Source organism: Ylistrum balloti, unplaced genomic scaffold (assembly GCF_031769215.1).
Source record: "Ylistrum balloti isolate Yb309-2 unplaced genomic scaffold, AGI_CSIRO_Ybal_v1 Utg370240, whole genome shotgun sequence".
Lineage (NCBI taxonomy): Eukaryota > Metazoa > Mollusca > Bivalvia > Pectinida > Pectinidae > Ylistrum > Ylistrum balloti.
In genome coordinates, this window is record NW_026782195.1 from 1,797,802 (window position 1) to 1,822,178 (window position 24,377).

The 24,377-nt window shown below is 37.1% G+C and overlaps 1 protein-coding gene across 1 annotated transcript; it reads right to left on the reverse strand.

Annotated features, from left to right (window-relative positions):
- Nucleotides 1–5,886: 5,886 nt before the first annotated feature.
- On the reverse strand, nucleotides 5,887–24,377 carry LOC132552129 (uncharacterized). The gene is made up of 3 exons (XM_060216269.1): nucleotides 24,196–24,377; nucleotides 6,918–7,033; nucleotides 5,887–6,161 (listed from the first exon to the last, which is right to left on the reverse strand). The coding sequence occupies exons 1-3, from the start codon at nucleotides 24,375–24,377 to the stop codon at nucleotides 5,887–5,889; spliced, it is 573 nt and encodes a 190-aa protein (XP_060072252.1).

Here is a 24,377-nt window from a genome sequence, read left to right on the forward strand (position 1 = left end):
AAAGAAAGGATAAAAAACAAACAGGAACTAAGGAGACACCAACATCAACAGAAAGAAAGGATAAAAAACAAACAGGAACTAAGGAGACACCAACATCAACAGAAAGAAAGGATAAAAACAAACAGGAACTAAGGAGACACCAACATCAACAGAAAGAAAGGATAAAAACAAACAGGAACTAAGGAGACACCAACATCAACAGAAAGAAAGGATAAAAACAAACAGGAACTAAGGAGACACCAACATCAACAGAAAGAAAGGATAAAAAACAAACAGGAACTAAGGAGACACCAACATCAACAGAAAGAAAGGATAAAAAACAAACAGTAACTAAGGAGACACCAACATCAACAGAAAGAAAGGATAAAAAACAAACAGGAACTAAGGAGACACCAACATCAACAGAAAGAAAGGATAAAAAACAAACAGGAACTAAGGAGACACCAACATCAACAGAAAGAAAGGATAAAAAACAAACAGGAACTAAGGAGACACCAACATCAACAGAAAGAAAGGATAAAAAACAAACAGGAACTAAGGAGACACCAACATCAACAGAAAGAAAGGATAAAAAACAAACAGGAACTAAGGAGACACCAACATCAACAGAAAGAAAGGATAAAAAACAAACAGGAACTAAGGAGACACCAACATCAACAGAAAGAAAGGATAAAAAACAAACAGGAACTAAGGAGACACCAACATCAACAGAAAGAAAGGATAAAAAACAAACAGGAACTAAGGAGACACCAACATCAACAGAAAGAAAGGATAAAAAACAAACAGGAACTAAGGAGACACCAACATCAACAGAAAGAAAGGATAAAAAACAAACAGGAACTAAGGAGACACCAACATCAACAGAAAGAAAGGATAAAAAACAAACAGGAACTAAGGAGACACCAACATCAACAGAAAGAAAGGATAAAAAACAAACAGGAACTAAGGAGACACCATCATCAACAGAAAGAAAGGATAAAAAACAAACAGGAACTAAGGAGACACCAACATCAACAGAAAGAAAGGATAAAAAACAAACAGGAACTAAGGAGACACCAACATCAACAGAAAGAAAGGATAAAAAACAAACAGGAACAACATCAACAGAAAGAAAGGATAAAAAACAAACAGGAACTAAGGAGACACCAACATCAACAGAAAGAAAGGATAAAAAACAAACAGGAACTAAGGAGACACCAACATCAACAGAAAGAAAGGATAAAAAACAAACAGGAACTAAGGAGACACCAACATCAACAGAAAGAGACACCAACATCAACAGAAAGAAAGGATAAAAAACAAACAGGAACTAAGGAGACACCAACATCAACAGAAAGAAAGGATAAAAAACAAACAGGAACTAAGGAGACACCAACATCAACAGAAAGAAAGGATAAAAAACAAACAGGAACTAAGGAGACACCAGCATCAACAGAAAGAAAGGATAAAAAACAAACAGGAACTAAGGAGACACCAACATCAACAGAAAGAAAGGATAAAAAACAAACAGGAACTAAGGAGACACCAACATCAACAGAAAGAAAGGATAAAAAACAAACAGGAACTAAGGAGACACCAACATCAACAGAAAGAAAGAAAGGATAAAAAACAAACAGGAACTAAGGAGACACCAACATCAACAGAAAGAAAGGATAAAAAACAAACAGGAACTAAGGAGACATCAAAATCAATAGAATTGAAATATAAAACAGGACTCGGAAAGACACCAAAATTACAAGGAAGGCGTGGCATAAAGCATACTGGAACCATGGAGACATCAAAAAGCACCAGAATTACAGGACCTTAAATCCAACGGGGACCGAGGAGACACTAAAATCAACAGAATTACATTACACAAAACATACTGGGACCAGGGAGACATTAAAAAGCACCAGAATTGCAGGACCTTAAACCAAGCGGGAACTGATGGGACACCAAAATCAAGAGAATTACATTACACAAAACATACTGGGACCAGGGAGACATTAAAAAGCACCAGAATTGCAGGACCTTACACCAAACGGGGACTGAGGAGACACTAAAATTTACAGAATTACAGGACCTTAAACCAAATGGGGACTGAGGAGACACCAAAATCAAGAGAATTACATTACACAAAACATACTGGGACCAGGGAGACATCAAAACCACTAGAATTACAGGACCTTAAACCCAACGGGGACCGAGGAGACACTAAAATCACAAGGAAGGCGTGGCATAAAGCATACTGGAACCACGGAGACATCAAAACCACTAGAATTACATGACCTTAAACCCAACGGGGACCGAGGAGACACTAAAATCACAAGGAAGGCGTGGCATAAAGCATACTGGAACCATGGAGACATCAAAAAGCACCAGAATTGCAGGACCTTAACCCAAACGGGGACTGAAGCGACACCAAAATCAACAGAAAGACATCAAAGTAGAAAAGGGGCCAAGAGATTAGAATAAAAACTACATCATGTGATGTATCTTTTCAAAGATGTACTGTTATAGATAAGAAAAGAACCCCACCCAACCCCCTCCTAAATCATATAGTTTTTCCATGATGACATTCTAATTGCAAAAATATATGTGCTTTTCAATCGCTTGCAGTTTTGATTACAGAGAATCATCACATCCTCACAGTTTCATATTTCTGATTTTACAAAAATGTATAGAACACACAATGTTCCAATTGAATAACATTTATGATGAAACATTCAATAATAATGATTAAAGGTCTTGATTTAGTTTCAGATTCCTGTTGGGTATAAAACATAACGATCACAACATCAAGAGTTTATTTGATTTTATTATTCAATATTTGCATATAAATAATAGTTAATTTCTGGAAATATATCTATTTAATTAATTCTGTATCACATTGAAATAGATTTACGTCATCACATGCTATAATTACGTCACTGTGTCATATTGTTGTTTAGGACATCACAGAATACGATATCAATAAAACCGCAAAACCTTTTGATATCCTGTCATATTTCTTCATATTAAAAAAAAAAACAGCCCCACAAACTACAATATGTTTTTTATTACCTACTAAACTGTTATTAATACTTTACCAAATAAGTCATTGCTAATTGTTTCAAAAACACTATACAAAATGGATAACGTTTTGATTTCTCAATTATACAATATATAATTATAAATGATAATTTTCCAGCTGATTTCCCGAAGGTCTAATGCATTATGTACATTTCCATTTCACATGATGTCATAACTGACCTCTTTCTGATAAAGTACACTATACATTTTAACTATCGATAAAATCAAAATATCTGGATCAACATCAACTGTAATATCCAATATGTTACAAAAAAATGTAGACATGACATATATAACTTGTCATTCAACCATAGAATTACTTAATCGTTTTCTGTGTATTTTGCTAAATGATCTTTATAGAAAGACGTTTGGCCTTTGACAAAGGATTACATCTAATTATTGAGAAGACACAGCGACTGAGTAAGGCATTATTTTGAGCTACTGTCAGAAATATTACAGTTTAACAACAGATTAACATCATTCCACAGAATAGTAAATCTGATTTAACTGAACCTACGACACTTAGTGTCAACAGGTACACTGTGTGTAGCTATAATAGAAATTGTTAAAAACATTAACTACATATTATTTATGTCTATCTGGATATTGTAAACATGTAATATTTCTGTATACATATTGCATAGTTATACGTCATACATATACTTTTAGTATTGAAATCTATTACATGGCATGGTAGCTTAGTAACACAAAATACCACATACACTTTTTTTTATTATAACGCAGTTAGTTTCCTATTTTACACACGTACACAACCTACATTTGTCTGATATATCTCACACGGATGCCTACACATAACGCTTACATTGTGCACTCCGTCCGCACTGTACCAACCAATCACGCTAGAGAATACATTAGTCACATACTACCTAAAACATGACATCCTACAGGCTCAATTGTAGAATATCAATTTACTTACACAACTGTTTGTATTTGTATACAACTCCCCCCCCACCCACCCCCGAGTCTTACAATTCTATTCAGAGTCTCACAATCTTGTTCAAAGTCTTACAATTCTATTCAAGTCACTCTATTCTTGCTACTTTGAAATGGAGGCTTTGTAATCAATATTATTGATGTCATCAACCAATAGAACAATTTACCGGTTGTGCAACAGAACAAACCATTTCGAATAAATGTGTGTTGTTAAAATCTAAAAAGAAGTCAAGAGTTGTAGTGCTTTTTCCTGTGTTACATTGGGGAAGGCTGTCGTAGTCCAGTCCTGTGTTATACTTTTCAAGTTCAAAGTACAAAAAGAAATATAAACCTGCAATGATCATAAGGCAATTTGACAAAACATTACCATTCAATAGAGAGAACGTTCAACCAAACAACACGATATAGTAACAACTGAAAAGAATACAGCCTTGCTTAATAATTTTGTACAAATCGAACATACTGGTACACGGGTTCACATTGAACATACTGGTTTACTGGTTCACATCGAACATACTGTTTTACTGGTTCACATCGAACATACTGGTTCACATTGAACATACTGGTTCACATTGAACATACTGGTACACGGGTTCACATTGAACATACTGTTTTACTGGTTCACATCGAACATACTGGTTCACATTGAACATACTGGTACACGGGTTCACATTGAACATACTGTTTTACTGGTTCACATTGAACATACTGGTACACGGGTTCGCATTGAACATACTGTTTTACTGGTTCACATTGAACATACTGTTTTACTAGTTGAAATTGCACATACTAGTACACGGGTTCCCAGTGAACATACTGGTTTACTGGTTCACATCGAACATACTGGTTTACTGGTTCACATCGAACATACTGGTTTACTGGTTCACATCGAACATACTGGTTTACTGGTTCACATCGAACATATTGGTTCATGGGGTCAAATCGATCATTCTGGTATTATTACAGTTGTCTTTATGGGCATGGTTTATCTTTTTGTATTGAATACTCTGGGCTATATCATAAACATGACATACAAACATATAGTATTTGTTTAGCTTGGGAAATATAATCATCTTTACAACATCAATGGATGGTTATTTTAGTTTGTTAATTGTGTCATTGTAATTTCGAAGTGAAATCTACACGAATAAGTATGATGTTTACATCTGAGACATTTCATTGCCATGGTCAAACGACAAAAAATTTAAAGAAAATATGGTTTTCTCTCAAATCACAATAGCATTGATTCCCAATGCCTTGTGTCGCAGTAAAAGGTACACGGTGACAATCACATTCCATCATTGAAACAGTGACATGAAACAATGACAGGCTTTCTGCGTCAGTCTTCACCCGATATTATCAAACTTTCATATATTTGTCTTGACACATGGACTTCAAGCCGTCATTTTCCTTCCGATATACCAATATTAAATCAAAGTTGAGTAAATACATATACAATGCAGCTGTACATCACAACATATTCACATAATTGTTCAGTTTATAAATTTAGACATGTAAATTATCATGACATGGAGCAATGGTATACTACGTCATCGACTTTTGTCAATTACGAACACGTAAACATTATGAGTGTTTGTACAATATGACACAGAGTAAATATCTGTTTTGCTTAATGAGCGAGGCGATATAAAAACTGGCATTTTGTAGAACATTGCAAATTCTTAACCATTCTGATCGTTAAAGAATCATCATTATCAAAACAGTAACTGGCTTTTTTTCACATAAGGCACTTTGGGCTGATTTTTCAGGAAAAACGTCACAATTTTGTAGGTTTTTTTTTCACGACAAAAATGGCGCTTTCAGACACAACAGCAACACTTCCTCATGGATCCATGCATGTATGTATGATTACGAACAGTTTCACAACATGAACGGCAGTCTTTTCTTTGAACTAGAGACGACACTTTTGTCTCGGAAATGTCTCAATATCGGGTTGTTGATGCCGATCGTTTCGAGATCCGAATCTGAGAACTTTGAAAATCTTTTTCCGCTCACAGACTTTTTATTAAGGTGATTCACTACCCTGTCTGATAGTCCCATGTGTTTGAAAAATGTCGTCATATCCTCAACGGAAAATCCGGATATGTTTCCATCTCCTGGAATGGTGATTTCGTTTTCTGGGATAAATTTGGTTCCTGAAAGAAAACAAAACATTCAGAATAAGGTTATCGGTGAAGTTACATACATATATATATTGTAATGTTCGGGTCAGGACTTTTATTAATAAAACTGTATATTGTATAGTCAGGGCCGGGAATGTTACTGATAAAGCTGTATGATAAAGCTGTATATTGTATAGTCAGGGTCGGGAATGTTACTGATAAAGCTGTATATCCTATAGTCAGGGTCGGGAAAGTTTCTGATAAAGCTGTATATCCTATAGTCAGGGTCGGGAATGTTACTGATAAAGCTGTATATTGTAGTCAGGGTCGGGAATGTTACTGATAAAGCTGTACATTGTATAGTCAGGGTCGGGAATGTTACTGATAAAGCTGTACATTGTATAGTCAGGGTCGGGAATGTTACTGATAAAGCTGTATATTGTAGTCAGGGTCGGGAATGTTACTGATAAAGCTGTATATCCTATAGTCAGGGTTGGAAATGATACTGATAAAGCTGTATATCCTATAGTCAGGGTCGGGAATGTTACTGATAAAGCTGTATATTGTAGTCAGGGTTGGAAATGATACTGATAAAGCTGTATATCCTATAGTCAGGGTCGGGAATGTTACTGATAAAGCTGTATATCCTATAGTCAGGGTCGGGAAAGTTTCTGATAAAGCTGTATATCCTATAGTCAGGGTCGGGAAAGTTTCTGATAAAGCTGTGTATTGTAAAGTCCATCCTTTAATTTGCTTTTTGGCCTAGATATCGGTATAATGTAGACTTACCATTTTGTATGTTTCTTGGCCTCATTCTGGGTGGCAGTTTCTCTATATTCCTGGGGGGTTGGGTCGGCAGTGGTGGTGGATCCGAATCTTTTGGCAATGCCGGCAATCCTCTTAGGCTACAAGTACAAACAAAAGACAATTATTTATTTAAATCCTCTCTTGAAATAACAATTATATATTGTTAAGAGCGATAACACATGATCTACACACTGAAAATGGGTGACCCTTTAACACCGCGTAAACGTTACAGAATACACAAATCTTGTCGTTCCATACAAAAGAAAACAGCTCAGTGTTTTGAAAGGTGTCGCTCTATTTCTTAACAAAATACTTATAGACATTCCCTAATATCCGGTCCATCGAACCGTAGGTATTGCTCTGTTTACTCCGCAGTGGACCGGAAAAGAAGGATCAATATACAATAATGTCGGTATTATTATAGAAATAAAGCCGAGTGGTATCGCCATGACACGCTGGGATGGTCCAATTTTTGTAACCCCCACGACAAAGCCTAACCTCTACACTAAATAACCTTTTAATTAATGAATTTACGTGCATAAAATAAATTCTGTCGATAAAAGGTGAAAGAATGTCGTCTTTATGAGAAAAAAAAACCTAACGTGATTATTTTGATGGGAGAAGATGGATTGTAAGATATCTTTGAAGTGCCTGATCATTTTTGATTATTATAAGCTAGCAGTCCATAATATTGGTGTTTAACATTGTGACGTCACAAACGCAAAGGTCACTCCTTTCATGTTCAGTCTAGGAACGTGGTTTATCATCATAAATATGACAACTATACATATTTGTAATACAACACCATGTGACTAGTGAATACATCTAACCCTAACCCACTGTACAACATTTACATACACAAAATATGTTCAAGGTTTTATAGGAATCCGGAGGTCTTTTCACAGCTGTATCATCACCAAATACTGTACATTTTATCAATGAAACCACAAGCACGTGGTAAAGTTTATGTAAAATATGTTTTAAGTGATGCTGTGACGGAAATTGGCGTCACGTTCCTGTGGTGAAGTGTTGAGATATATGAATAGCATGACTTACAGGAGATTTCACTTCTTAGGGACTTATGAAAGTCCTCTTTTCTTTGATGAAAAATTGGAAACCCTGTGTCCACTTTCAATCAATAGGTCTATTTCTTCTCATCCGATTTCCATACTGTCACTTTCTCTATTGTCTTCATTTTTGCACCATTAGACAGTTAAATAAGTGTAAGAGTTTAACGTTATATAATTTTTTTTATCTAAAATTACTTTTACTCAAGTGCTCACTAAATAGCATGGCAATTATGTAACATAATATCACATGATGTGGGAATGTATCAGTGTGATACCGTCTTACGTGTATTCCTGTTTCACACACGTGTCGTGCTGTCTCACACACGTGTGATACTGTCTCACAACGTATTATACTGTCTCACACACGTGTGATTCTGTCTCACACACGTGTGATTCTGTCTCACACATGCATTAAACTGTCTCATACATGTTTTATACTGTCTCACAGATGTATAATACTGTTTCATACACACACGTGTGCTTCTGTCTCAAACACGTGTGATTCTGTCTCACAAAAGTGTTATACTTTCTCACACACATGTGATACTGTCTCGCACACGTGTTATACTGTCTCACACACTTATTATATCTTGTTTTAAAAATATTCACAAGTAAAATTTTCTTTATGATGTTGTTTTAGAAATCTGAACAATCAAATCCGCCCGGGGCTGTTCTAACACACTCTTCCGTAACTGAAACCTCTATCCTGGTATATTGCTACTTGAAATGCATAAAATGAGTAATACTTTATGTGCACACTATACATCTTATAGCTTTCATTATGGCTCTAACCTGGTTTTCCTTGTCCGTCATCCGTCTCCAATGTAAGACCTACACGGAGATTACATAGTGACAATGTAATGGCTAATGACAGGTGTATCACCACGTACAGGTGTTGTATGAATTCCTTACATAACACATAGGCACGTTTAATGGAAACTCATTCATGCAATATGAATAAAACTCTTCAACACGCCCCTACACACAGTTTACCCTGGTGCAAACAAATACCATGCACTTAATTTTAAACTAAAAAAAAAAGATTTATGCAATAAATCAAAAACGCTAATGTAAATACACATTCATTGAGCAACAATCAAATGTAAATTATATTGTCCTTCATTGTATTCACATTGTATACCAATGTCCTCAACGTCAACTTCATATTCAGGTCATTTTTTTATTTTAATCAATATAAGGCATCGAACCTTTCCCAGAGATATATATTTGAAGAATATTAAATTTGGTAGTCACTGGAGCATCTTTATAACTTAAGACTTCGTCACAGCATCTCGGATAAAGTACTGGTCCTTATAGTGACTTACAACACTCTGCTGTTAGTTGTTGGGTTAAAAAGTGTCTTTTAATACTTCGGGTACAGTATGTTTACTTGTTAATAAAGTGTCTTTAAAATACTTCCGGTATGGTACATTTACTGCCTAGCATAGTGATTTACAATACTTCCGGGTGGTACATTTACTGCCTGGTGTAGTGATGTACAATACTTTGGGTGGTACATTTACTGCCTGGTGTAGTGATGTACAATACTTCCGGTATTGTGCATTTACTGTCTGACGTACTGATGTACAATACTTCTGGTTTTGTACATTTACTGTCTGGTGTAGTGATGTACAATACTTCCGGTATAGTACATACGTACAATACGCCATGACGAAATGTATTTGTACTAAAACGTACCATGTTTCACAACGACAAACCAAATGTAAAATGTACCACAATGTCATAACATCTCATTTTAAAATGCTACAGCTCCAAAACAGGGACATAATGAACAGTATGTACCACAGTGCCAATTTCTCGGGGTAAAATGTGACTTCAGCGTCAACGGCCAATGGTAAAACATTTGTAATATACCGCACATCAGCGTCAACCAACGGCAAAGCATCAATGGCAAAATATATGGCAATATCACAGTGTCAAAACCAGAGAGAGAGGGGAGGGGGGGGAGAGAGAGAGACAGAGAGACAGAGACAGACAGACAGACAGACAGACAGAGTAATCGCAGGGTGTATCTCTTTTTCATTCCGAATACATTTGCGATACAATTAGTCATTTTAAAATGAACTGTAAATAGAGAGCAATAATTTTCAAATTAAATATATTAACTTTTGATGTATTTAAACGAAACGCATGATTAAGTTATTTTATTTTTATTGACAACTTAAATATATTTCAGTCCGAAATATAGAGAAACTCGTTTCTAAATCAATACCATTAAAAAGCCGGGTAATTTTTCATTTTGGGGCAGTTTTTTCATAAGTAGCAATTTCCATTCAATTCGAATTAAATGGTCCCATATAGATTTACATCTGTGTCCTAAAGCCAACTATGTCACACTGGTAAGAACTGTTCCTACATGAACCAGGAACACGTCATATTGTTAAATCAACTAATGTGGGAACCGAAATCAGGGGGCTTATCACGGGCCGAAATGGAGGGCGAATCACCTCGCCATAAAACAAAGGTAAAATTGTGTTAGGTAACCGATATCAACATGATCAGATATCATTAAATCTGGTTAGGTGTTTCACTACAGTTCCAGCACAGTATATTGTCAGTCTGTAACCATCCTTTATATCGTACACACCTGTTAGGTTTGAAGTCAGTGACCTGTTAAGTTAATGACCTACACTAGTGTACTTACTAACTCGGAATAAAATACATGTAGATATATTGCAAATATTGTAAAATACTAAATTCTGGTTTGTTACGACATAAGGTTGAAAATATACATGTTATCACAAGTTAGTGATACCCTTCCTTCACACCAATAGAGGGAGCCACATCTGTTTAGGTTTTGATGAAAATGCCCTCAAATAACACATTATCGCGACTGACGATAGTACAGCAGAAAAAAATTATACTAAAAAAGACTATATAGCTCAGAGATGTTTTAAAGCTGTTCATGTGTCGTCATGTCATAAACAGTAAGCTGTAGGTAAACACGTGTTTGTCAATATGTTCTACACAAGGCAATTTTTACACTTAAACGCGATTTACGATAGTACAATAGAAATAAAAATTTACTTAAAAATAGCATATAGCTTAGAGATGATGAACAGCTGTTTCTGTGTCATCACATCAGGTGAACATGTGTTTGTCAATATTTTCTACACATGATATTTTTTTCTAAACATAACACGAAATATTTACCATACCTGAACTGATCCTCGTCCTCGTTCCGTTTTCGGTAGTGAATGGCAGGCATGTTGTGTCTACTTGCCGATCTGTGACATGCTAGTTCCTGCTAGTACAAATAAACGGACACATATGGTGGGTGTTTCGACTTCCACGGTAGACCGATTGTCAGGTATATGTGTCACTGCCTATACAGCTTACTGTATATAAATATGTTTTTTAAATACGATGACCGAACGCAACGTACCGTGACGAGTGTGGGTAGTTTCGTTGTCTGGTCATTATCCCTATTGTGTGTACGACTTCTATACATGAATTGTCATAATTAGACGCTGTCATTTATTGACTTAATAACAAGTCGCAATCACTTTTATTAAGTACTGTAAGTACTGCTGAGGTGACCGAAACCATGTGCGTTTTTTTAATTACATGATCCCGTTGAGAAGATTGCCGATATTATCCATTAATCTCGTCATGTTATTGCAATTGCTTCAAAAACATGTCAGAAAGGTATTTACCGATTTATTTAAATGAAAAAAACTGTTCTTGGTGAGTCAACTCAATTTGTAGGCGGAGGCGTGAAATCACCGAATAAACAGCAGGGATTATACGCTCTGGTACACCATTCACACCCAATGTTTGTTTATTTTCATTCGTTTTAGATCGTTTATTATTTAATGACGTCATAAATAATAGAGAGTGAATAACAAGTAATGTTTATATGATACAGAAATAAATTCGATAACCACAATTCTGATTTCGTGTTCTCTGTTCACTTTAACTTATCGTTGAAGACGCGCTAAACTTCCTTGTTTTTTTTTTTTTTTGTCATGAAAGCATTTTCTGTGACTACAATATTTGAACATTTAAAAATTTAAACACAAACAAGGCATGCATGGAATCTAGACGAAACAGGAAATTGAAATCGATACAACATAAACTTAGCGTTGGACTGGAAACAGTAAAGTGAAAAAGAGTAAACAGCCAATAGAAGGACAGGGCATTCATTGTCGATATCACCTTCGGTTATTCGGTTACCACATAAAGAAATTCGAGAAGACTTCGACTTTGTTTGAAACAGTTGTTAAGAAGGTTTTTACCTTTAATTGTGACTCGATTTATCATAGATCCCAGATATCAATAACAAAATAGGACTAAACATTGCGCAGTCGAGAGAGATAACTTGCTTATCTTTACGTTTGCTTGTATTTCTTCATTTTCGCCATATTTCGCAATAGCGGTCCAACTTTTTTCCAATAGCGGTCCATCACCTGTTTAGCAATAGCGGTCCATCAACTGTTTAGCAATAGCGGCCCATCAACTGTTTAGCAATAGCGGTCCATCACCTGTTTAGCAATAGCGGCCAATTAGCTGTTACGCAATAGTGGTCCTTCACCTGTATCGTGATAGTGACCCATCACCTGTATCGTGACAGTCGTCCATCAACCGTTTCGTGATAATGATAATTCAACTTTTAGAACTTTAAGTGGGATCGCTATAGGTGATATGATTTATATAAAATGTTAACCAATCGAAAAGGTAGATTGTAAATGACCGATACATCATATACGTGTAGGAATAGTGGTCCAACTGTTGGATCATTAAACAATAATGCTACACTTACAAACAGGTCGCGCTCTATAGTGATCCGTCATTGTTTCGTTATATTACACTCACGAGCAGGTCTCGACAGACGAGCAAGTCCTAGAAGTGTGATATTCTTGCGGGACGATGATTAATGAATCACAAAATACAAATATTTGTTCCTGACGACAGTTAAAATTAAACTAGTTACATATCACATTATCTAAAATGTACACGTACCAAGTATACATTTAATGAAACTGAATATTATCAAGGGCTGAGGACCAGGTTGTGACAGTTCTGTTTATACTAATCGACAGCGTAAGTAACGGTGCTACGGTACCATCACCGAGATAAATTCATTCTTTTGTTCATACTTTAAGTGTTTTTTTTAAAAATGAGATGTACTAGAAAAACACATCAGATAAGTGGTGTAGTTTGTCCAATTCTGATGTTCAAAATTAGGAGATATGAAGTTAAATGATCAAGTAGGGACGTCCCTGACAAACAATATTAGATACATGTACAATCTCCGTAGGGACGTACCTCACAAACAATATCAGGTAGATGTATAAGCTCCGGACTTAATGTATCGTTACAACTGAACGTGTACGATCACAGTCAAAAACTAAACACAAATTTACTTATCTATATGGTGGCTGAATGGAGCTCGTCACAACAAATATCGTGGAATTCCTTAGTATCGATTTAACGTGTTGTAGATGTTGTAAATAATTAATGTTTAAGTTACAATAAATTAAATCTTACCTGGTGGCGACTGGATAAAGTTATATTTATATCAGGACTAAACTGTATATGACGTGTGGCTATCCGAACAACAGGAAGGAGATCTAGAGAATTTACATACCCGTAGTCCCTTGTGTAGTCTCTGAAATACTGACCATAACTCACGCAATCCTGTAGTGCGAACAGTGCACGAGAAACACGTGCCTGCGTCTGATTACCGCTGTAGTCTAGCGATACGTACCCGTAATTGTACAGGTACTCTGTACCAGGTACGCAGATATGTGGACGAGGAAATACTCCATATAGTTAACGGACTACGTTATTTTAAAAGGGCTAATCAGAAAGGATCTTCCTCCTGAAAATTATGTCAATTCATTGTCATGACAACTCACCTATAACCGAGGAAGCAATTGATTAACAATAGATATAGATTATGACCCGGACGTTAAAGCTTTTTATCGATAGTGACCGGGACGTTAAAGCTTTTTATCGATAGGGACACGAACTTCCATTTTTTATCACATGTAAAAAAATAATTTAAGTAAAATAACCATGCTTAATATCCGCTTTGGTGAAAACTTAGTCCATTTGAACATCATGTTTCACCCATTACAATACTATTACTGTCGTTTTTATTACTAAGTACAGCTTGTCGGGTTTACATGCAGGATAACCTGACCGACATTTAAGTGTCTAATAAAGTATGCTATTTATTTTCACGTCCATTTACCTGTTACACAAGAATAAATGGTTTGCTTTCAGCAAGGTTCTGAACCCCAGGATTATTCGGTGTGGTCTGTTTCTGTATAAGCATAAACTACAGGTCATATACAAACCAACATTTTGAAATTGGAAGCTTGGTTTCAAATAGACTATTGTGGCACAATCCGTCCCGAACACCAATTAAAAGGAAATATTGATCTAAGAAAAATACCGGTAAAACGAGTTGTAACAATTTACTGATCGTCTGTTTGTACGTAAGTTCGCCTACGAGAAAATGTGAACAAATCGTTAAGCGGACGCGCGGACGGACAGTTGCAAAGTGCCTGCTCAACGTTCCCTCTATTTCCCCCATGGCCAGTATTTCTCCGATAACAAACAATTGGTTGATTACACCAGAACAAATTAAAGGTAACACGAGTTCATTCATTCAAGTTCGATCTTGTGTTGTCATGGACACTATTATTATAGCGCGTGGACTGGACGAGTGAAAAAAATATCAAAGATATTATCATTGCGGTAATAAGCTACCCTAATTATCTCAGAGGAAATTGGAAATAACTTAAATGTGCTTCAAACTATTCTCATTTTACATAGAAGTCGACATTTGTTTGAAATGCAATTTATCTAGACAATCGCCTTGTTCTGTAGTACGGTGTAGTACAGATCGTTCTGGTATAGACAATACCTATGTTCTGTAGTACAGATTGTCCTGGTATAGACAATCCCTATGTTCTGGTATAGACAATCCCTATGTTCTGTAATACAGATTGTTCTGGTATAGACAATCCCCATGTTCTGTAGTACATATTGTCCTGGTATAGACAATACCTATGTTCTGGTATAGACAATACCTATGTTCTGTAGTACAGATTGTCCTGGTATAGACAATCCCTATGTTCTGTAGTACATATTGTTCTGGTATAGACAATCCCTATGTTCTGGTATAGACAATCCCTATGTTCTGTAGTACAGATTGTCCTGGTACAGACAATCCCTATGGTCTGGTATAGACAATCCCTATGTTCTGGTATAGACAATCCCTATGTTCTGGTATAGACAATCCCTATGTCCTGGTATAGACAATCCCTATGTTCTGTAGTACAGATTGTCCTGGTACCGACAATCCCTATGGTCTGGTATAGACAATCCCTATGTTCTGGTATAGACAATCCCTCTGTTCTGTAGTACAGATTGTTCTGATATAGACAATCCCCATGTTTTGGTATAGACAATCCCTGTGTTCTGTAGTACATATTGTTCTGGTATAGACAATCCCTATGTTATGTAGTACAGATTGTCTTGGTATAGACAATCCCTATGTTCTGTAGTACAGATTGTCCTGGTACAGAACAGGTACAATCCCTATGGTCTGGTATAGACAATCCCTGTGTTCTGTAGTACAGATTGTTCTGGTATAGACAATCCCTATGTTCTGGTATAGACAACCCCTATGTTCTGTAGTACAGATTGTCCTGGTACAGACAATCCCTATGGTCTGGTATAGACAATCCCTATGTCCTGGTATAGACAAGCCTGATGTTCTGTAGTACAGATTGTTCTGGTATAGACAATCCTTATGTTCTGGTATAGACAATCCCTGTGTTCTGTGGTATATGTTGTCCTGGTATAGACAATCCTGATGTTCTGGTATAGACAATCCCTATGTTCTGTAGTACAGATTGTCCTGGTACAGACAATCCCTATGTTCTGGTATAGACAATCCCTGTGTTCTGTGGTATATGTTGTCCTGGTATAGACAATCCTGATGTTCTGGTATAGACAATCCCTGTGTTCTGTGGTATATGTTGTCCTGGTATAGACAATCCTGATGTTCTGGTATAGACAATCCCTATGTTCTGTAGTACAGATTGTCCTGGTATAGACAATCCCTATGTTCTGGTATAGACAATCCCCGTGTTCTGTGGTATATGGTGTCCTGTTTTAGACAATTCCTGTGTTCTGTGGTAGTATAATCTCCTAACATGGTATAGGGCAGTCCGACTGAACTGACTAATGTCTGGCGGACAAGTTTTATATTGATGTACCGAAAATTATGTAAATCACAAGCTACCCTAGTAAAGAGCGCGTATCTTCACGGCATTTGGTTTACCGGAGTTTCTTGTAACCATTCTGGCTGCGAAATATATGCTGTACACGACTGTCATTGCATAAAATACTAAAGGCACACGCCAGTTTCGTCTACAGATTCAAAATCCTTCCAATATTTCATATCCAATATCTTTCTATGATTCCACCTCAGATGTTCCAATGTTCGCTATAGTAGAACTGGCAGCCAGCTCATAGCACTAGAACACAATACCTTTGTATGTCACTATCACACAATCTATCACGCTTTAGAAACTTTACAAACAGTTTGCCGAGGGCGTGTAAACCGAGCGACCTTTGTATATAGTTTACGTCCACACAAAAACATGCAAACGATCGATTGAGATGTCCCATGGATAACCCTAATTCTATCTGTTATCGTGTAAGCTGATGGGGTGTGAATGTTACGTATTCAGCGTTTTGTTTTCCTTTGAGTAAGTCCGATGACCCCGAGTAGAGACCACTCTCGAAAGAATGTCCCCGATAGCATCGAGCCGTCCGTGACTTTGACGGGACGTCAAAGGAAGCTAGAGGACGACAATGTTCCAGTATCAGAAATATGACAGCTATATATAACTCCGGATTAAACAAACTTTCAGAAGAAATTGAGTTAGTTTCTGTAACCCTGGTAAATACTAGCAGCCATATATCGCCCGGCATACGACTAGTACGCCAGAGGCCCCGGGTTCGAGTCCCAGCGGATGTTCTAGAATAAGTAATGACCTCTACTACATTGACACCCATACAAGAATTCGGGAATAGCACTCTCCATTATCATCGCGTGAACCCCCGGAAACCCGAGGACCGAGTTATTTCATTTAGGGGCGGATGTTAACCAGTAAACCAGAGGTCATGGATTCGAATCCTGGTGGGAGCATTGAAATAAATCCAGTAATGACATCTGTTATATTTACATATCCATAGGCTGGTCTTAGGAAAGACTACAACAGAAAATATCTTTAATATCTCGGTATGCCCGAGTGAAATAAATCCCGAGTCTTTCGGGGTCGTGTTTATTATGCGGTATGCCTAAGTGAAATATCGGGGTCAATTTTATTTGACATGTAATCAATAAATACACTTTTCATATTCTGTTGTGACAGTCCAGTATCTAGTATCTTTCAGTTAACGTTTGGTAAAGCAATGAAAAAAACCTTGGTTGACAAAAAACATTGCAAAACAAAACAAATGTGCAGGATGTCTCGGTTCTCTACTCGGAATTACTAAAGTAACAAAGTACAAAATCCTTAACATTTAAATGCAAAATCTCGCTGAAAAAAAGTGGTCGGTTTTAGTACTTTACAAGCCAGTCAAACTTCCTTGTTTTCGCTCTCATATAAATGGCGGTTGATGTGTAACGTCAGGCCAAGTCAGATCAAATTGACGAAGGACACCTTTCGTATTTCAAATATTTTTGATAGGAAAATATTTTTGTCTCAGGAAGTAAAATTATGTTCTAAAAATTTGCATAATTTGATACTTAAAGTTTTCAGTGTATAATTCGAACGCCATCTTTTCTTATTTCTTCGCACGGTACATGAACAAATATTCATCGACATTCAACTCACTTTCTTCTCTGACAAGCACTTGAGATAACTACTTTGTAACCATTGATTCAGAACCATTATAGAGCCCGATACATCGTCCTGTTTATCATATTCCTATGGCCGGTAAAAAATCTCACACATTATCTAAAGATATATATGGGTTACAGGACAATGCATTTTAGCGAGTGTCTCTGTAATATTGGAATGGGTTATTGATGTTACAGCAATGTCTCTACAATACCGGGATGGGTTATTAACATAACAGTGATGAATCTACAAAACCGGGATGGGATATTAACATAACAGTGATGTCTCTACAATACCGGGATGGGTTATTAACATAACAGTGAGTGATGTCTCTACAAAACCGGGATGGGATATTAACATAACAGTGATGTCTCTACAATACCGGGATGGGTTATTAACATAACAGTGAGTGATGTCTCTACAAAACCGGGATGGGTTATTGACATTACAGTGAATGCCTATAATACTGGGAAGGGTTATTGACGACGATCTTCTGGAATATCTTAAACATAGCACCCTCCGTCTGTTTGCTGAGGATGGCATCACCTACAAATTCATTAATTCAACTGTGGATCAACTGAATTTTCAGTCATATCCAAACGCAACAGCTAAATGAAAATTTGACTGGTTGAAGACCTTTCATCAAAATAAATGTTCTTTCCTCACGGTCTCTGGCAAGTCAAAAATTATTCTTTACAGCCATACAGAGACATAATCTGGAGAAAACGGATTTCGCAAAATATCTTGACAAGACAGTACAGACAAATCTTAAATGAGATCAACACATCAACTCAGTTGCTTCGAAAACAACTCGGAAGCAGCGCAATCTTCGGGCATTTAACGTCGCAACCTACAGACAAATTCAGAAAAATGAAGAGCCGTGCCTACAAATCTCTATTACGCCTGAAATTCATTGTTCGGTGTCTTCACAAAAAGATCCAATCATCAATAAAAGAAAGTCCAGAGAAAAAACAGCTGATCGACATGTCGATATCACATATAATGGAATCCCTTCAGTGGCGAACCCTTCAGGCCCACAGAACAGATGTAAGATTGCTCTTTTACTGTGGTCGTTTTATCAAACAGTCTGGCCAAAATCTCTGCTCTTACAGACAGATACATCTAAAGACATTTCTTTCTTTTAAATACACCATGTACAAGTAAACCAATGGAATTTTATGACGATCCAAATTGTGTCGACTACCACCGTGGACGAGTTTAAATCTGCCATCCAAGAGCATTCCTTTCAAACAAGACATTCTCTTAAATCGAAGTATGCATTCTTATGAAAACAAAAATGAATGGAATTGGTTAATGATTTTCAAGCGAGTGTCTCCATAATTTTTGGATGCTTATTCAAAAAGTGGAATCAATGATGTGCGGATTTTTAAATTTATATACCACCACTAAATGAAGGAATGCCTTCGCTCTATTGTTAAGAGAGCTTTCATTTCTAGGAAAGACAAATGACGATATAGATATATTGTTATGAACTACATATATACTGAAGCTTTCAGAAAATCTATTTCGTTGAAAATTCGCCCAAATTGAAAGAAATATATGGGGTATGAAGTCATAAAAATGATTGAATTCTTGATAGAAAATATCTTCGTCAGGTTTGGTGACAAGATCTTCCAACAATCAGATTACCTAAGGGAACAAACTGTTCCTCTCTTGGTTGACTTGTGTATGTTTTCATGCAACGCTGAATTTATCATAAAGACATTATAAAATCCTTCCATTTTATTTATATATACATCTATTGCGTCTTGTCTTTAAATAAAAAGATATTTATTTATCATGCCCATTGTATATACCCATCAGAATCGGAAATCAAGGACATGACACACTCTTCTACATCAGTCGCTAAACTCGATCTTTTTCTACAACGAAACCTACAGAGAGAGCTTCTACCATTTCTTGATAGTACAATCCCTTCGTCCCCAACCTATGCTGTTTAAATATTGCAGTTGCTTCGATATTCCAGGGCTTGTTCACAGAATCACAATTTTCGTGCAAGATGTTGGTTACCGACAGATATGGAGTTTCGAGAGATTCAGGTTTTTGGAGACTATGGGGAATTTTTACAGCCGCCATGAAATGATCTCGTCTAGAAACCTATATCTTTGTGCGACATAAAGTTGGCGTGTTTGATGCTCGTTAGACTAAGATTAACATGGCGTGTAACGACGGTGAAGCAGACGACAGTCATCCTTCCGGAAAACCCAGTCTTATTATTTTTGTACTTTTTCAGGTGTCTCTCTCTTGTTTGTATTTTGCCCTAGTTATAACTAATTTGTGCTTGAATTGTGATCTCGTTAATGTTTCTGTATTTTCTTTGTTGCAAGTGAGTACCTCTGTGGTATTGAGAGGTGAGTTTTTTTTTTAAATTTTGTCTCCTGTATGACGAAGGAATGGCTTATTGGCTTTTAATATTGTCCACCGTATGACAAAGGCATTGGTTAATGACTTTTTATTTTGTCCGCCGTATGACAAAGGCATTGGTTGATGACTTTTCATTTTGTCCGCCGTATGACAAAAATGGATGGGTTAAGGACTTTCCAGTTTGTCCCTTCTATAATGAAGGAATGGGTTGTTGACTTTTTTTATTTTGTCTCCTGCATGACAAAAGGATGGGTCAACGACTTTTCAGTTTGTCCCCTGTATGAAAAAAAGATTTTATTATTGGCTTTTCCGTTTGTCATCCGTATGACGGATGGTTGGGTTACAGACATTTTTGTATGGCCATCTTCCCATCCTAAAACGTACGATATTGTGTTTTTTTTTTTTTTTTTTTTTCATTTTGAATCGCCGTTGTTCCCCGACGGCTGAGGGGTGATACACAATTTCACATCATTTATATGGAATTATAAAAAGACTCATCTAGACCCTTTCATCATTCACGAACTATTGAATGGTACAGCGCTTACTGTAGATTCGTCTTAGATACGAACTGGTTCTGTATAGCTTCGAAGTTAGTAGAGCGAGGCCAGATAGTAAATTGGACTAAGCCGACCATTTTCCATGTATTACGCATACATTTACCTGTTAAGGCAGAATAATAATCTAAGTATCATCACATGTACAAGGCGGAGACATTCCATAAGTTCCTCCTTCAGATTTAAATGTAGAAAAAAATCATTGCCTACGCGCTTTGCTGCTTTGTAATCCGGTTTTGACAGACTGATGTTTAATATGAACATGACGATATGCATCGTATATCAGTTTGTGTGTCTAGGAAAAACCATGAAACATTCCACCTGATTTAATCTATATAGTCTGGCAATTGTAAACCGTGATAGGAAATAGCTTCCAAGGACATTCAAACAAATCCGAGACGATTTCGGCATGTATCACGCACATTAAGTATCTAAACATCACGTCATACTCTAACCGCCTTGTACCCATTATGAGTTTTGTTTGTACAATTAAACACCACGGTATTATCAACGGTCAGTAAAAGTATACAATGGTTGTGTACATCACAGCAGTAGTGTTCACTGACCGATGTAAAAATTAAAGCGTGGACTTGTAAGTTCGCACAATAACAAAATATCCCATTGTGATCTAATTCATCCGCTTCACTGCTGATCACATAGAGTCAGCAAACCTGTAATAAAGATATTTGATACTAAAGGTGTTACGACGTTCAAATTACTTTAAGTCGTGAACTTTTTTTTGGTAGGTAAACCGAAGTCTCTGTGAGGTTACGTAGTGTAAAATACTGCAGGGTTCAGACTAATACGCAAATGTATCAGTATGAGTTATCTACAACTATTCAACTATTACCAAATATAAAACCATTCCGAACATATACATCACAACCGGTACAAAACACTGCAGCCACTTCGAGATATCAAAACTGGTCCCAAAATAAAACCATTCCGAGATATATACATCGGAACCGGTACAAAAAACGGCATCCACTTCGAGATATCAAAACTAGTACCAACAATAAAATGATTCCCAGATATATACTTCAGAATCGGTAAAAAAACTGCAACCACTAAGAGATATCAAAACTGGTACCAAAATTAACATAATACAAATACTACAACCATCCCCAGATATCGGGACCCGTACAAATATTACAACCATCACCAGATACCAGGACCCGTACAAATACTACAACCATCACCAGATACCAGGACCCGTACAAATATTACAACCATCACCAGATACCAGGACCCGTACAAATACTACAACCATCACCAGATACCAGGACCCGTACAAATATTACAACCATCACCAGATATCAGGACCCGTACAAATACTACAACCATCCCCAGATATCAGGACCCGTACAAATACTACAACCAAGCCCATATATCAGGACCCGTACAAATACTACAACCATCCCCAGATATCAGGTCCTGTACAAATACTACAACTATCCCCAGATATCAGGGCTGGTACAAATACTACAACCATCCCTAGATATCAGGACCCGTACAAATACTACAACCATCCCCAGATATCAGGTCCTGTACAAATACTACAACCATCCCCAGATATCAGGTCGTGATACTACAACCATCCCCAGATATCAGGGCTGGTACAAATACTACAACCATCCCTAGATATCAGGACCCGTGCAAATATTACAACCATCACCAGATACCAGGACCCGTACAAATACTAAACCATCCCCAGATATCAGGTCCTGTACAAATACTACAACCATCCCCAGATATCAGGACCCGTACAAATACTACAACCATCCCTAGATATCAGGTCCTGTACAAATACTACAACCATCCCCAGATATCAGGTCCTGTACAAATACTAAACCATCCCCAGATATCAGGTCCTGTACAAATACTACAACCATCCCCAGATATCAGGTCCCGTACAAATACTACAACCAACCCCAGATATCAGGACCCGTACAAATACTACAACCATCACCAGATACCAGGACCCGTACAAATACTACAACCATCCCTAGATATCAAGTCGTGATACTACAACCATCCCCAGATATCAGGTCGTGATACTACAACCATCCCCAGATATTAGGACCTGTACAAATACTACAACCATCCCCAGATATCAGGTCGTGATACTACAACCATCCCCAGATATCAGGTCGTGATACTACAACCATCCCCAGATATCAGGACCCGTACAAATACTACAACCATCCCCAGATATCAGGGCTGGTACAAATACTACAACCATCCCCAGATATCAGGACCCGTACAAATACTACAACCATCCCCAGATATCAGGACCCGTACAAATACTACAACCATCCCCAGATATCAGGGCTGGTACAAATACTACAACCATCCCCAGATATCAGGACTCATACAAATACTACAACCATCCCCAGATATCAGGACTCATACAAATACTACAACCATCCCCAGATATCAGGACCCGTACAAATACTACAACCATCCCCAGATATCAGGGCTGGTACAAATACTACAACCATCCCCAGATATCAGGGCTGGTACAAATACTACAACCATCCCCAGATATCAGGTCCTGTACAAATACTACAACCATCCCCAGATATCAGGACTCATACAAATACTACAACCATCCCCAGATATCAGGACAGTTATTAAAATGTTCATTAAGAATTACCACATATCTATCCGGACTTTCAGCATCTCCTTATATGGCAACCAGTAACAAATGGTTTAATCCCTGGTAACAAGCACTGTCATCGTGTTACATAACATGATTTGTTGATGTCTTACAAGGCTGTACCTCCCATTAAACCAAAGTGATGCATTTTGATAATCTTACCACGAACTTAGTTATGTCAGCCCACGATTTTATTATCTATCCTTTCATCCTTTGAAGATCATTTTAAAAGCATGGTAAATATTTGATCAGGGTTTGTTTGTATTGGTTTTACATCGTGAAGGTAAGGGCACATTCATTACATTTGATATAAACATTTCTATGGTTTCTCACTAAAGAATGGTAAAGACAAAACGCCTTCCATTTCGGAGACTGATCAATCAACGAGCACAAGAAATCACATGAAATGTAGCATGTCTATTTTTATCACACTTGTATAACAAGTTGTCATAGACACAATTATTGATGTCGAATGTTATTCTGTCCCCCTTCATTGTTCATGGTAATTTCTACCAACAATGGGATTTCAAGTCGTCACACATTTAACAGGTTTACATGCACATTTCCTGTCAACAGATGTATTATGTGGTGTGGCTATTGCGTAGTGTGTAATTCTATATCGACAAACGACCTCTGGTAATTAGTTTACCTGATCAACACCTGTACAATGTTGTACACCTGTCAGTTATGAAAACTTACCTTCCTTCACTGGACCTTTTGGCAGACGACATAGACACGTGGTCAGCATCGTCCAGTTTACTGTCCGAACTGGACGCGTCACTGGTCAGTCCATCGATACTGATAGTACCGTTTTGAACAAGTGTCCCATTTCCGTTGTAATTTTTATATCCATTTGTCACAGGGGTTTCTGTATCCGCCAT